This window comes from Sinohyriopsis cumingii, chromosome 6 (assembly GCF_028554795.1).
Source record: "Sinohyriopsis cumingii isolate HCF-2022 chromosome 6, ASM2855479v2, whole genome shotgun sequence".
Taxonomy (NCBI): domain Eukaryota; kingdom Metazoa; phylum Mollusca; class Bivalvia; order Unionida; family Unionidae; genus Sinohyriopsis; species Sinohyriopsis cumingii.
In genome coordinates, this window is record NC_142966.1 from 116,705,170 (window position 1) to 116,719,871 (window position 14,702).

Consider the following 14,702-nt stretch of genomic DNA (forward strand, 5'->3'; position numbering starts at 1 on the left):
GCTGAATCTTTAGTTACGAAATTTATAGGATATATTGTTTCATCTTCCTACGATACCAGTTTACGTTTTATCAAACAATCAGCCAATCTAAAGTTCACTAGGAACAGGAACAAGGAGAAGGCTACTATAATATGCCACACTGTCAACTGAGGATGCAATGGTGATAACGTGATTGTTCTGCAGGCTAAAAGAAAACGTTATACACGATGATAACCAAACTTTGCTTTAAATTTTAAAATAACGGTTCATCTTCAAATCGACAGTTCTTGACACGGGACTTCTCAGCTCGCATGAATGTTTTATACCAATACGCGCATCAAAACGGAAGTCATCATTGGTGATTGTGAGGCCCATCTCGGGGGATAAGGATATCATCAAGGAAATTATTGCTTATCTTAAAATCTATCTACAATAGTAGACAAATTTCCAATACATTTACCATTGCCCCAACACCTAATAGTTAGAACCAATGCAACAATTATTTATGACAAGTTATTTCCGGTTGAGAACAAATGATGGTCAATTTTGTTCGCCAAAGAACCTTTTAAATAAATCACCGTTTGGACACCCTTGTTCACCTCTTTTCTCGCTTACTTTGCGTTAAGTCCCGCTGGATTTGTCGGAGCCGCTTTTGTGAGACTCGCATTTGTAAGGTGACAAATTGGTGAAATAAAACCAGATAATTTCACACTTTTTAGATTGAAACTCGTTCATTTTGAAAGATTTTCCATTTGCATCCCAACATATGGAGCTGCAAAGTGTCTGCATTTTCTCCATAAGGCAGTATCATCCAATTGAAACCCAAAATCCTGGATTTTATCAAAATCTATGTTGTTCGAAACGCTTTTATGCCATATCAGAAAATGTGAACAAGAAAGCAAGCAATAACTGTTAAAAAGAACCCCAATATTCAACAATCTATTTTCTGCAGACGATGGGATGATTTATTTACTGATTTAAAATATTTAAAGTAAAACTTCTTTTATCATCACACTTCCGTGACAATCTTTTTTTTTTCACTCAGGAAAGTGTTATTGACACCTAAAAGTAAATACTTATATTTTCTGTATTTTTTTTTCTCCATCTAATGGATTAGTTGCATTTTTAAACTCTTTCTTTTCGTATTTACTTTAGTATGCTAAAAGAGTTTCAAAAATCATTTTGTTCGTGTAATACAACCAAGAATCAAATAAAACCTATTTCGTGCTGTCGTGAATTTTCTTGAATGTGGGTCTTTCAGATTGTTCTACAATTATCCTGCTTGAATGTAGGTTTCGCATATTATCCTACAATTACAAAAATGAACTGTGGGTTTCGTACTTTGTTATACAATTATCATACTTGACTGTGGATCATGTAGACTGTCATACAGTTACCATACTCGTATGTTGGTCTTGTAGACTGTCCAACAAGTATCATACTTGACTATGGGTCTTGTAGACTGTCCTACAATTACCATGTTCGTCTGTTGGTCTTGTAGACTGTCCTACAATTATCATACTTGACTGTGGGTCTTGTAGTCTGTCCTACAGTTATCATACTTGACTGTGGGCCTTGTAGACTGTCCTACACTTATCACACTTGACTGTGGGTCTTGTAGTCTGTCCTACACTTATCACACTTGACTGTGGGTCTTGTAGACTGTCCTACAATTATCACACTTGACTGTGGGTCTTGTAGACTGTCCTACAATTATCACACTTGACTGTGGGTCTTGTAGTCTGTCCTACAGTTATCATACTTGACTGTGGGTCTTGTAGACTGTCCTACAATTATCACACTTGACTGTGGGTCTTGTAGTCTGTCCTACAGTTATCATACTTAACTGTGGGTCTTGTAGACTGTCCTACAATAATCATACTTGACTGTGGGTCTTGTAGTCTGTCCTACAGTTATCATACTTGACTGTGGGTCTTGTAAACAGTCCAACAATTATCATACTTGACTGTGAGTCTTGTAGACTGTCCTACAATTATTACACTTGACTGCGGGTCTTGTAGACTATCATACAATTATCATACTTGACTGTGGGTCATGTAGACTGTCATACAGTTACCATACTCGTATGTGGGTCTTGTAGACTGTCCAACAAGTATCATACTTGACTATGGGTCTTGTAGACTGTCCTACAATTATCATGTTCGTCTGTTGGTCTTGTAGACTGTCCTACAATTATCATACTTGACTGTGTCTTGTAGTCTGTCCTACAGTTATCATACTTGACTGTGGGTCTTGTAGACTGTCCTACAGTTATCATACTTGACTGTGGGTTTTGTAGACTGTCCTACAGTTATCATACTTGACTGTGGGTCTTGTAGACTGTCCTACAATTATCACACTTGACTGTGGGTCCTGTAGACTGTCCTACAGTTATCATACTCATATGTGGGTCTTGTAGACTGTCCTACAGTTATCATACTTGACTATGGGTCTTGTAGACTGTCCTACAATTATCATACTTGACTGTGGGTCTTGTAGTCTGTCCTACAGTTATCATACTTGACTGTGGGTCTTGTAAACAGTCCAACAATTATCATACTTGACTGTGGGTCTTGTAGACTGTCCTACAATTATCACATTTGACTGCGGGTCTTGTAGACTGTCCTACAATTATCATACTTGAATGTAGGTCTTGTAGTCTGTCCTACAATTATCATTAATACATACATACTTATCAGTATTCTGTTCACACTGCTTCGCTATTTCATCATTTGTTCTATTTGTAGAATATGCAAGAATTTTATTATTGTAATTTACTTGAACGTTTGAGCATTTTTTTAAACCAGTCTTAAAAGGCTGAATTTTTTAAATATTCCAAAATGTACTCTTAATAAATGGCATGACAGTAAACTCTCTATACTTTGAATCGATGATACAATAATAAAAATATAGTCTTGACATACACACACACACACACACGCACGCACGCACACACATACACATTTAGAGAATGCACTGTTATAATGTTTTTCTCGAATCATAAAATAAAGGTTTCCATTTGGAATTTTAAAACTGAGATAGCATTTCAAACGTAGGTAGCAATAATACATCCTGTGGCTAAGGCTATATCGGTCTCCATCAATCAAAAATAAATTTAACAAATATATTAGACTGAGGTAGATAAATATAGTTTGCATTTGATTAAATTTAATTGAAAGTTAAAATTATAACGTATAATAGAAAGAAAAATTATATAAGGCGAGAAAATACTGTGCAGAACTGGTTTCAAACTAATCGGATATATAACCAATTGCAATCAACTTTAAGGATAAACTCTTAATAAGAACTAAGCCAAATTACGATTAATAATTATTCTGGTTCTTAATGATATTAATCTTGTGAAGTACGAGAGTTGAATTCTTACTCCTGATTCAATGATCATTTTCAAATACACTCACCGATCATTGGGGAACGGTAAAATACTAAACAATATAAATAAAAAATAAGTTTCTTAAATTTTATTTCAAGATTCAAGTTCAAAGTTTGAAACGAATTCTGTGTATGTCTTCGTTATCAGTGTATTTTCTAGAACTAATCTGAAATCTGCAGTGCAACTCCATCAGTTAGAAAGAGTTTGAATTTTGTAATTAATTTTGTTACAGATGTTAAATTTTAAAAAAATAGTTATTTGTTTATTTGATTCGATTTTCTGAGACAGTGTAGTACTGTCTCAGAATTTTTAAATAAAAAATTCAGAACTTAATAAAAAAAGGCTTATAATTTGCAGATACAAGACGGAAGCTCTGCTGGTACAAATGTATTATTATTATTATTATTAATTTTATACTGCTATTTATCTCCTAGTGAATGCAAAACTGCATATTTTGTACAACTGTACCAAGATGCATATGTATGTTTATCATTCATTACCTACATAAGTTGTATATTTCTTCTTCACTTGTCCATTCATTCCTAACTTTATTTTATTCAACGTCTTGTCTGTATTTGAACGATGTGATCAAATTATCTGTACTTTAAGTACAAAATTAATATGTGTTTCAAAGATAATATATTAATACAACTTAAAAATTAGACATGATATGTGTGTGCAATCGCCAAGAAAACAAGATTAAAAGTGAGAGAAAAATCAACCGAAAAACTACAAGTATCAAACATAGAAAGAAGCATTACATAAAAAAAATCCCCATAGTAAATGGGATCTTAGAAATTACATTTAATTTCTATTTACAATTTTGCGTTATATCTTCTTTTATGCTGTATACAGTTTCGTTTGTGTTAACTTCTATTTAAAGCTTCCCATTCTTGATACTAAGTAAAATTACGAATTGTCCAGACATGTGTTATTCTCTTTTGCAAATTCTCGGTGGCAAAATTAGTTGGTCTATACTTTTCTTTTTAAATATACCCAACTCTACGGCAAGCAATGATAGAAGATGCGGCATTGGTAAGCAGAGTACTTTTCTGAGACATTATTATTATTATTATTATTATTATTATTGTTATTTATTATTATTATTATTATTATTATTATTATTATTATTATTATTATTATTATTGGTCGTCATTATTATTATTATTATTATTATTATCGTTATTGCTCTTTTTCTCCTTTGCTAGTAAAGGATCTTAAACGATTGATTTCTAGAGCTTACTATTACATCACATTTAACTGTTTTTATCTATGTTTGTGTTAATATTTTAATAGATGTATGATAATATTAGATCGTAAGACAGTTTTAGTATAATTAAAAAAAAATCTTCTTGAAAGATATATTAAATTATACTTCACATATTCAGTTACATACTAGATACCTAATTCAGTGAATCAAAAGATTTAGCACAAATACAAATATTTTGTCCCCATAAATTTCTGTTAATTTTAAAGTGTTATGATAAATGAGGTGAAAAAATCTCCAAAATAAGACAACCTTTGAAAATTTTAACAACAACATGCGTAATAATTGTTATAAATAAAACTTAAAGATTAACAATAACATACGTATTAGTTATTATAAAATATTAATAACAACATGCGTATTTGTTATTATAAAATATTAACAACAACATGCGTATTTGTTATTATAAAATATTAACAACAACATGCGTGTTTGTTATTATAAAATATTAACAACAACATGCGTATTTGTTATTATAAAATATTAAGAACAATATGCGTATTTGTTATTATAAAATATTAAGAACAACATGCGTATTTGTTATTATAAAATATTAACAACAACATGCGTATTTGTTTTTTAAATAAGAATTAAAGAGAAATTAAATATTCCATCTCTGAATAAGTTTTTTTTTTAGGTCTTTGTTGTCATTATTTCATTAATAAACAATTTTTATTTAGCACTGCTTTCCATATGACGTTGTATTTAAACCCTGACGTCTATACAAGAACCAAAAATTAAATTCGAAGTGTTACACTGTGTAACTATATTCTACATTCAGTCATTTTTTAAAACAAGTAATACTTTCATAATTTATGGAGTTTCAATCTGGTCGCCAAAATATAACAGCTTCCCACACTAACTCCAACTTAACTCAAAACTATGACGTATACATTTTACTGACGTCATCTTCGCTATACAGACGTCAGAGTCGCTATCAGACGTTAAAAATATTCGAGTTCGCAGCAGTCAGGCTGAGCTTTAAAATCGTTGTATTATATCAGAACATGGATTCATTTTCAAAATTAACTTCAATTGGTTTCCTCTGAAACCTTTCGTTCTGTTTTTTCTTAATTTTTTTTATATCTGCTATGCATTGAATGTAAAATAAGAAAAGTTTATAACAAAAATAAAGAGGGTCCGTTTTAGGAGCATGGTGGTCTTTCTAAAGGAAATACAATGTCGTATCATAAAGATTTCATACTTGTTTAGAAAACGAGTAGATGAACTGTCATAATCGGAATAAATTTATTATTAATATTATTTGAGGTATTTTAAGCATCAAGTCTTATTACTGAAGTATTAATTCTTTTCTAATCTTTGCTAAAAATATAAAGAAACGACCAAATGAAAACAGTTATGCATGTTCATGTGTTGAACGGATGTTGAAGAAAAAAAATAATTATTTTCAAAAGAGCATTTTATTTTCGAAGCATTCTTGATCATGGACGCACGGTTACATTATCATATGTATTATGCGAATACATGTATGTCCGTCTGTCTCGGGTTACGTCTTTTAACCTAGCAAGATATAGGTTTCAAATCGAGACCGTTTATCATCATCGTCGTCATCATAATCATTATAATTATTATTATTATTATTATTATTATTATTATTAGTAGTAGTAGTAGTAGTAGTAGTAAACTTTATTTTATACTTTTTATTTCTTTGAAATTTATACATATTATTTTTCATCTTAGAACAGATAGATTTAACAGAGCAACTTGATAAAAATAACAACAGTTTACAGTTTCTTCTGTATCGAAATAGCTTTTCCTCCGATCAACCGGATGTGGTCGTAACTCGATGAAAATTCAAACCCCATAAACCGTAAGGATCGTTAAGAGGTATATATACAAGCCACACAAGGAGATACACTGAAACTGTTTAAATTTAAACGCCGTGCATAAAAAGTCAACTTAATCGTGATTAAATGGCTTCAAATCTGATACAAGACGAACGTTCTCCGTCATCCTGTAGACTTTGAATATCTGTCTTAAACAACCTAAAATAAGTCAATGTTTCATTGATCAGTGATCCTGAATGTCAAGTGGTGTGCCACTCTGCGTATAAGGATTTTTTATTTCATTATATAAGATCGTATGATCACGTCAACAAGTTTCATAGATTCTCTCAACATAAAATATGCTGAAATATTTGTAAACAAATTTTAAAAAATACTTTGAAACAATGTCATATGAATCGTAAGGTTTATCAGCGATCAAATGATTACGACCAATTCTTTACACGCAGATAACGATTTTACCATCACGAAGACGATAAAAAAACATTGCAAACTTTCCTTCAATTTATCTTCGTTTAAGATTAAATTTGACATCGTAAATATTCAGATCAAATACTGTTATCAAACAGGAAAAATCAGAGTGATTAAAATTAATGGTATCAAAATGAAATAATTTGTATTTTTTAAAACAAATATTGGATATAATTTGTATTACAAACTCGACAACCTGAAATATTATAAATAGTATTAATATCTTATTTATGAAATATTATCTATAGGTAAACGACCTTTCTTACACACACACATGTGCGCGCATACACACACACACGCACACACATTTAAAAAGTCTTTTCTTTTGTTGCTGTTGTTGTATGTTAGAAATCCAAGGAATGACCATGCTACAAGAAAGAAATTTATTTACGTGATAATCAAACATTTTTGTTCCATATAAATGTTACTCTTAGAAATGATGTTTGAAATTATAGTACATTTTATTTTCATTAATAAATTTTGTATTATTTGTTGCTTTGCTCGCTAATTTTTTTACAACATCCTTTAATAATGGCTCAATGTTTGCTCAGATAATATTAACACTTTAGCTGTTTTCACAATGCTATATTGCTACAGTAAAGTTTCTTTTCGGTTTCATGTTAACTTCAATGTGATAAATATATATATATATATATATATATATATATATATATATATATATATATATATATATATATATATATATATATATATATATATATATATATATATATATATATATATATATATATAGATATATAGATATATATATATATATATATATATATATATATACATATATATATATATATACATATATATATATATACATATGTATATATATACATATGTATATATATACATATGTATATATATATATATATATATATATATATATATATATATATATATATATATATATATATATATATATATATATATATATATATATATATATATATATATATATATATATATAGCTATTTGATGTTAGTTTAGATTATTCTGATTTAATATGACATATTACGATAACTTCAACCTCTAGTGTAATACATGTACAACTGAATACATTCTTTACATGAAGTTTTTATTTAGTGCAGTTGTAATGCACTGTAATGTGGAGCAAAACCATAAAAATCGTACGAACTTGTTTCCAGTCTTTGTGCAAATGTAATACTGATGGTGATGATAGGAATTAAACCTAAATTTGTTTCGACAAAAAGCACACACTTCAAATAAGTGTTCTGATTTCTAAAAAAATAATAGCAGCTATACATGTTAAATATGATATATCAATGATCGAAGAAAAAAAACAATCAAAACTGTTCGACGTTCAAAAATTCAAAGACCTACTGTATAACTTTGAATGTGAATTGAAATGATCAAGCACAATAAGTGTATGTATGTATGTATGTATGTATGTATGTATGTATGTATGTATGTATGTATTGTTTTCGTTCGTTTCTTTGCTTGTATCACTGTCTTCGTGCGTGTGCGCTTTAATTTCGTCATAAACAAACAAAACACCCACAAGAATGGTTCATGTAACTAGAATCGACTCAAGAATTTGGAAAAAATATTATTAACGAAATATATGTTTAGAAAACATTGAACTTTTTGTCCGTTCATCTGCTGTCTAAATGTATCAATACATCAGCATCACCGTCTTTGACACGCGCACAGTTGGTCTGATAATTATTTAAAAAAATTAAAGTCACAGACATAAATATGATTCCTCCTCAAGAAGCTTTTAAACCCTCTGCAATTTCATAAAGAGGCATACAGAAATCTATGTACATCCTTTTTCTTAGAAAATTTCTCCTTTTATAATAAACTTGTATGAATTTTATTTTACTATTCTTCTGCAGTCTTCGTTTTCTTTCACACTAAAAATCCAATTATTGCTAAGTTGAAAAGCAGAATAAAATATGGAGTGAATAAAATGTCCGTAGATAGTATTTGACTGACAATGTTCAATACTACCCATGCCAAATAGGCGAAACAAAATTATGTCCCACGCTTAAATACTCACGGGTGATCAAATTTTTCCTTTATAAAATTTGTGGCCACTCTACGGATGTAAACACAATAACGGATGCGATTTGATATTCTTTATAAAATTAGAATCTATAAACTAACTTAATTTCCTTCCGGCTGGCGTTTTGGTTTGGATTTGTACACCACATTCTGAACCATATAACCTAATACCTTCTGAAAAATTGCAAGCGTCAGACAAAGTCAAGTTAAAACGAACATGATGGCTGGCTTATTTAATTCTTGGCCAATTTCGTGGTTTGTATCACTTTTGTGTCATAAATAAATAGAAATTTTCGGCTTGGGTGAAAATTATGTAAAACGCGTATTTCCACATTAAGTAATCCAATTTGACTCCAATCTTCGCGTTAAGTAGACGCCGCTAACCTGGTTAGCTCCACCTAAAACAATTTTCTTGGCCCAAATCTTAAATTGGTCGGTATCGCTCGTGCAATATAAACTGCAAAATCCATTTTACTTACCAGACGGAAACATTGGAGGTTGCGGGTGGTCACGGGGCCTTGGGACCATTGAGCAGCTTGCAGGCCCGAGAGAGGGGGCAGGGGGAAATGACCGCACCCCATTGTAACGGTACCCTTGAGTCATCTGTCCAAATGGGTTGCTGTCTCCATAGCTGCACGGGATGTTACAGTTCTGAAGCGCCGACTCCATTCCTGGTAGAGTGCAGCTAGGATCAAAAGAATTTTGTCCGATGTACGGGTAATCCATTGCAGCGTATTCGGGTATCTTAAAAGAGTGACGAAACGTCGTTGCAAGAGGTGGATAACTGCTAAAGTTTCTGATTGGATTTCTTGGCAACACGGCTGAACGATATCATGAGAGATACTGTCTCCGGCTGACAACAGTTGCAGTAGATATACAAGAAAAAGAGGTGTCGCCAAGTCAATTTGGTGCTCTGTTTTTCTTGCCTTCTAGATAAAATTATGGAATGAATTCAAATGAACGATGGCCATCAAGCGTATAAAAAGTGAGAAATTTACAAACTCAGTGGGAATCTTATGTATTCCCCACTTAATTGAATTATAAAAACCTATTGATATTAAAGGATTGAAGCCGTTCCGTGATGCCCAAATTTGGAATATTGATTTTTTTCACATTGCTGGAGCAACTGGAGACTAAGCCTTCCCTAATTTAAATATGCTAATGACAAACGTTGTGCAATGAAATCGCTCAAAACCTATTACAGCTTTCGCGTTGAATAGCCCTTAGCACAAACGTCAAGGAAATTTGAACGAAGAACGACAGGTTCTATTATATGGGCCCTCACTGTTATCTAACCCCACAATGAGGAAGATACTTTCTGATTGACTCTAAAGACGAGCAATTCAAGGACGAATAGAAAACAAATATGGTTATTATGACGTGAATATTCAGTAACCTTGTCATGTGACGCATAATGGGAGGAGTCAACATTTCTCTCGAAAGCAAAAAGTAACTCTTCTTTTGGAGTTGTTAAAGATATTTCTAAATTAGCTTTTGCCACTAGCCGTGTCTTTTATTTAACAAGAAATACTTTTCTGTTATATATTTGTTTACACAGTAAGGGTCATATTTCGTAGAAGATAGTATGGATCAATAGAGGTTTTCGTCACCTTTCAACACAAGTTGCTGTATATGTACTCGAAAAGAACTATAGAATGAAAATAAAAGTTTTGCGTCCTGAAATACTCTGGTAGAGCATGAAAACAAAAGGACTGCGTCCTGAAATACTCTGGTAGAGCATGAAAACAAGTTTTGCGTCCTCAGATACTCTAGCAGAGAGCATTATTTCTGCATTACTATTAGAAACTTGCTGACATACCCGCGTACCTTTCATGATAAAAGAAAAACAGTGCTGGTTGGGGGCGGATGTGGTCTCTGTGTGTGTGTGTGTGTGGTCTTATTGAGGTACTTGCACAGCAAAGCATGAAGAATATTTAAAATGTGAAGCCGTACAATACCAGATAATTCACTACAAGTTTTCTTCAAAATCGCATCAATGTTATCACTACGACAATAAAGCCCCATGGATAAAGCGGAGAGATGTGTGACTGCTTTTGTGTCTGTGTGTATTTCATGTTTGAACATATGTAATATTATGAAATACTTTTAGTTCCATAAACTTAGCCAATGCAAATTAAGCAGTGCGATTGTCAAACATATTATATAAGATATAGTTTTATTTAAAAAATGGAAGAAAGAAAAAAGTATTTATTTTCTAGTCAAAGCAGTTTATTCATCGAAAAATATGTATTATAACATTTTTAAGATCCACTGAATATGAAACTTTCTTGTTTAAAAATTTCTGATAAAAATTTTTGCAGCAAAAGATTGTTCGAATTGTTTCAACGTAATTATTTAACCTAGTGTTTACTGGGGTGAGGGATCAATAGTGCAAATAAAATATCGTGTATACGAAATCAGACTTTAAGACTTCGAAAGAATGATTACATAAGCACGTGCTTATGCGTGGGGTGGGGGTGGGGGTGGGGTTATTAAGTACAATAATTGTTGTTTAAACAAAAAAGGTAAAATATGCGCGTAACAAAGACTTTCCTGTAATTTGTATTGACTTCCTACACTCATTTACACATTTTTGGCTGCAAGAATACGTGAAATTCGAATGTTTTACTCACAAAACGAACTTTAAATCTAACAGAATAGTTTTTTTGTATACACAAATCCATAGTGGAAGTAAAGTCAATTCTTTTAATATAAATAATAGTTCCAATATAGTCAACAGAAGGGATTCGCAACTAGGTTCAAGATACTCAGACAAAATTTGGAATTAATACGTTTCATCATATATCCTGCTTTGCTACATATTAACTAGAGCATCAAATGAAATTGTACTGACATACTAGTATTTGGCAGATTAACTGATGGGTTTGTTGACACTTTTGTGGCTGGTAAGGTACAACTGAAACTATATTTTATCATTCGAAATATGCGAAAGGAAAATAAATTAATATAATGTGTGCTAGAATTATAATTATCTAAACTTATGTTAATTTTAATTAGAATAATCTTTTACTAATGGGTTATTATTTAGTTTTCATTCATACATGGAACCCCGGATGGCCAAGTGGTCTCAAGTGATTGTCTTTCCAGATCACAAGCGTGGGTTAGTCTCGGATCGGCAAACGTGGGTATTTGAGAAAGCTTACAAGTAACTTCCCGTGGGTCTGATTGTCTTCTGGCTTTTCCCCGAGTTCATCCTCTACCAAGTATGGATTCAGATCACAATTATTTATACTATATAGTCCCTACATTTGCTTGTTAGTACTAAACTTTCCAGTGTGCTCAAATCCACTAAATAAAAAGTATCGTCAAAAACTCACGGTGAAGTTCTTGTCGCGGGTTAACCGACACCTAATTTTAGAGGCTGCATAACAAAGAAAACAACGTGCGGTGGGTCACATATCCCACTTCCGGACAAGCAACAGTGCCTCATTACTCATTGTGCACTGTCGCCAAAATACACAGACAATCACAACATAAAGCTCATATTCTAAAGGATCAAAAAATGTTCGTTAAAATAAAATCAAGAATGCTTAACTCTAACTTTTGCATCACCAGCCAAACGAGAGAAGAAAAAGCCCACACTAAAAACATAATGAGAATACACTGGGTGGGTTGGGGATATCCGAAAGTAATTATTTTGAACTGATTCGATATACTGGCCGCCACGGATAGCTTATCATGTGCTGAAAATTGGCTATAAAACAACCTCATTCGTACTTTATATAGACACTCTGTGTGTGTGTGTGTGTGTGTGTGTGTGTGTGTGTGTGTGTGTGTGTGTGTGTGTGTGTGATTTATTAGCAATATTAGTAAAATAAACACATACCATAATGTGTAAATATACATTCTCGTTCAGAAATAAACCCCGATTTCTCATTTTTCTCTCGTCAAACCATGTATCTGCATTTGCAAACTTTAATGTTTTGCAATTACCACCTAAAGAAATTCTCTATTTTAATTGCTGACATCCTAAATGATTTTTGACCGCTCCGGTAGCCTAGTGGTTAGAGCGTCCGCCTTGAAAGCGGGAGGTCGCGGGTTCGAACCCCGGCCGAGTCATACCAAAGACTTACAAAAATGGTACTAACAGTTGCCTCGCGAGGCGCTCAGCATTAAGAGGTTAGGTGTCAGGATAATGTGACTTGGTGGGACATCATACTAAATGTCTGCGGCATGATGCCCCAGTGCTATACATCACTATAAACCGTCACACCATAAACATCATAGCGATATAACTGAAAAATTGTTAAAGCTACGTTAAAAATCTAAAACACACACACCAGAATGTTTTAAGCATGGTCTAGGAAAGCCTTTGGTTTTAATTTTAAGTAAGCACTTAAAACAATTTAAGTATTATTAGGAAACTAGATTAGGGATCCTTCTTAAGAGAAAAACTTCAAAAGCAATCTGGCCCAGCTGGTGTATTAACGTACTTAGCTCATAACATGTTCCTGCAAAATCTTTATACGACTCACGTACATATACAGTTTCCTAATGTTACGGCGAACAATATTACACATATTGTAACGTGAAGATTTAGTGTAACACTGCCACTGCATATTTAAAATAGTATAGTCTGAAAAGCCGTATGCAGAAGGAACTAAAAATTGAGGTGTTTTGTGTCAACGGGTTCCCATTGTTTAATACGTATTCCTATTGTCTACAAATCGGAATTCGTGCGAAGATTTTGTATGAAACGTGGGTATGTTAATTAAATTAATTTCGCTTGAAAGGTGATAATGTGTTAAATTTGTGGACACGAGAGAGAGAGAGAGAGAGAGAGAGAGAGGGAGACAGAGACAGAGACAGAGATGTTTTAGTAGGTTTTCACAATTTCACCGCTGATAATTTCTTTCACTCAAGTATTGCTTGTCGACGCTGGTGGCTGCTCTTTCGCATAATGTTTATCCTGCATAGATTAGTAATTGACAAAGAGCTCAAAACCCTCCTCATAATTTGCCAATTTAAAGGTGTAAATCGGCTGTGTATACGAACTTGAGCGTGTCTTGATGTGAATAGAAAATTATTGTTCTCAGGACTTTGAAGAATGCCGACACGTGCTTAGTGAAAACGATCCCACAATGCCGCGGGGCGAAAAATTGGACGCGTGCTGCTAAACGTCTCCTTCTCATCTGTCGTGCTTTAACGGGGAAGATCAGAAGCATTTATTTCAATTGTCTATTAAATTTAAATGTGAGATAAATATGATTGTAATGTTTTCTGTGAGATATTATATATATATATATATATATATATATATATATATATATATATATATATATATATATATATATATACAGAGATAGAGAGAGAAATAATAGTAGTAGTAGTTGTTGTTGTTGTAGACTCAGTTTGTTTTGTCTTATTTTTATTTTTGGGCTCCATTTCCAACATGGAGCGTGATGCATACAAACCATGGGTGGAGAAAATTTTTAAAAAATCACTTTTTGTACAGATTTGTACAGATTTTGTTTATGGCGGGTAATTGCATAGATAGCTCAAACTTAAGGAAGCAAAATGTTAGTGATTAGCCTGTACAGTGTACATAAATCTTCATTTTCAAACTGCCATCGTTCTAATTACGCATGAATATTTCTAAATAATTGTCTTTGGAGTCAGCTACCTAAGCCGTCTGTCGAATTACCTACAGGCATCTTGAATCTTGAGCTCAGATAGGTTCCGCTCTACAGTTTCGCACTGTGCACATGGTTTTGTAGTTAAAGAAACGAAT

At 32.5% G+C, this 14,702-nt stretch overlaps 1 protein-coding gene and 1 non-coding gene across 2 annotated transcripts in view; one reads left to right on the forward strand and one right to left on the reverse strand.

Moving 5' to 3' along the window:
* Positions 1–9,676, reverse strand: part of LOC149797802 (paired mesoderm homeobox protein 2B-like) — a 29,681-nt gene extending 20,005 nt beyond the window's left edge. Inside the window, exon 1 of the mRNA XM_089960486.1 lies at positions 9,430–9,676. Coding sequence (XP_089816612.1) covers positions 9,430–9,676 — 247 coding nt within the window. The remainder of the gene's footprint in view (positions 1–9,429) is intronic.
* A 3,277-nt stretch (positions 9,677–12,953) lies between these two features.
* Trnas-uga (transfer RNA serine (anticodon UGA)) lies at positions 12,954–13,030 on the forward strand. The gene has a single exon. It is a non-coding gene; the product is annotated as a tRNA-Ser (tRNA).
* Positions 13,031–14,702: the final 1,672 nt, after the last annotated feature.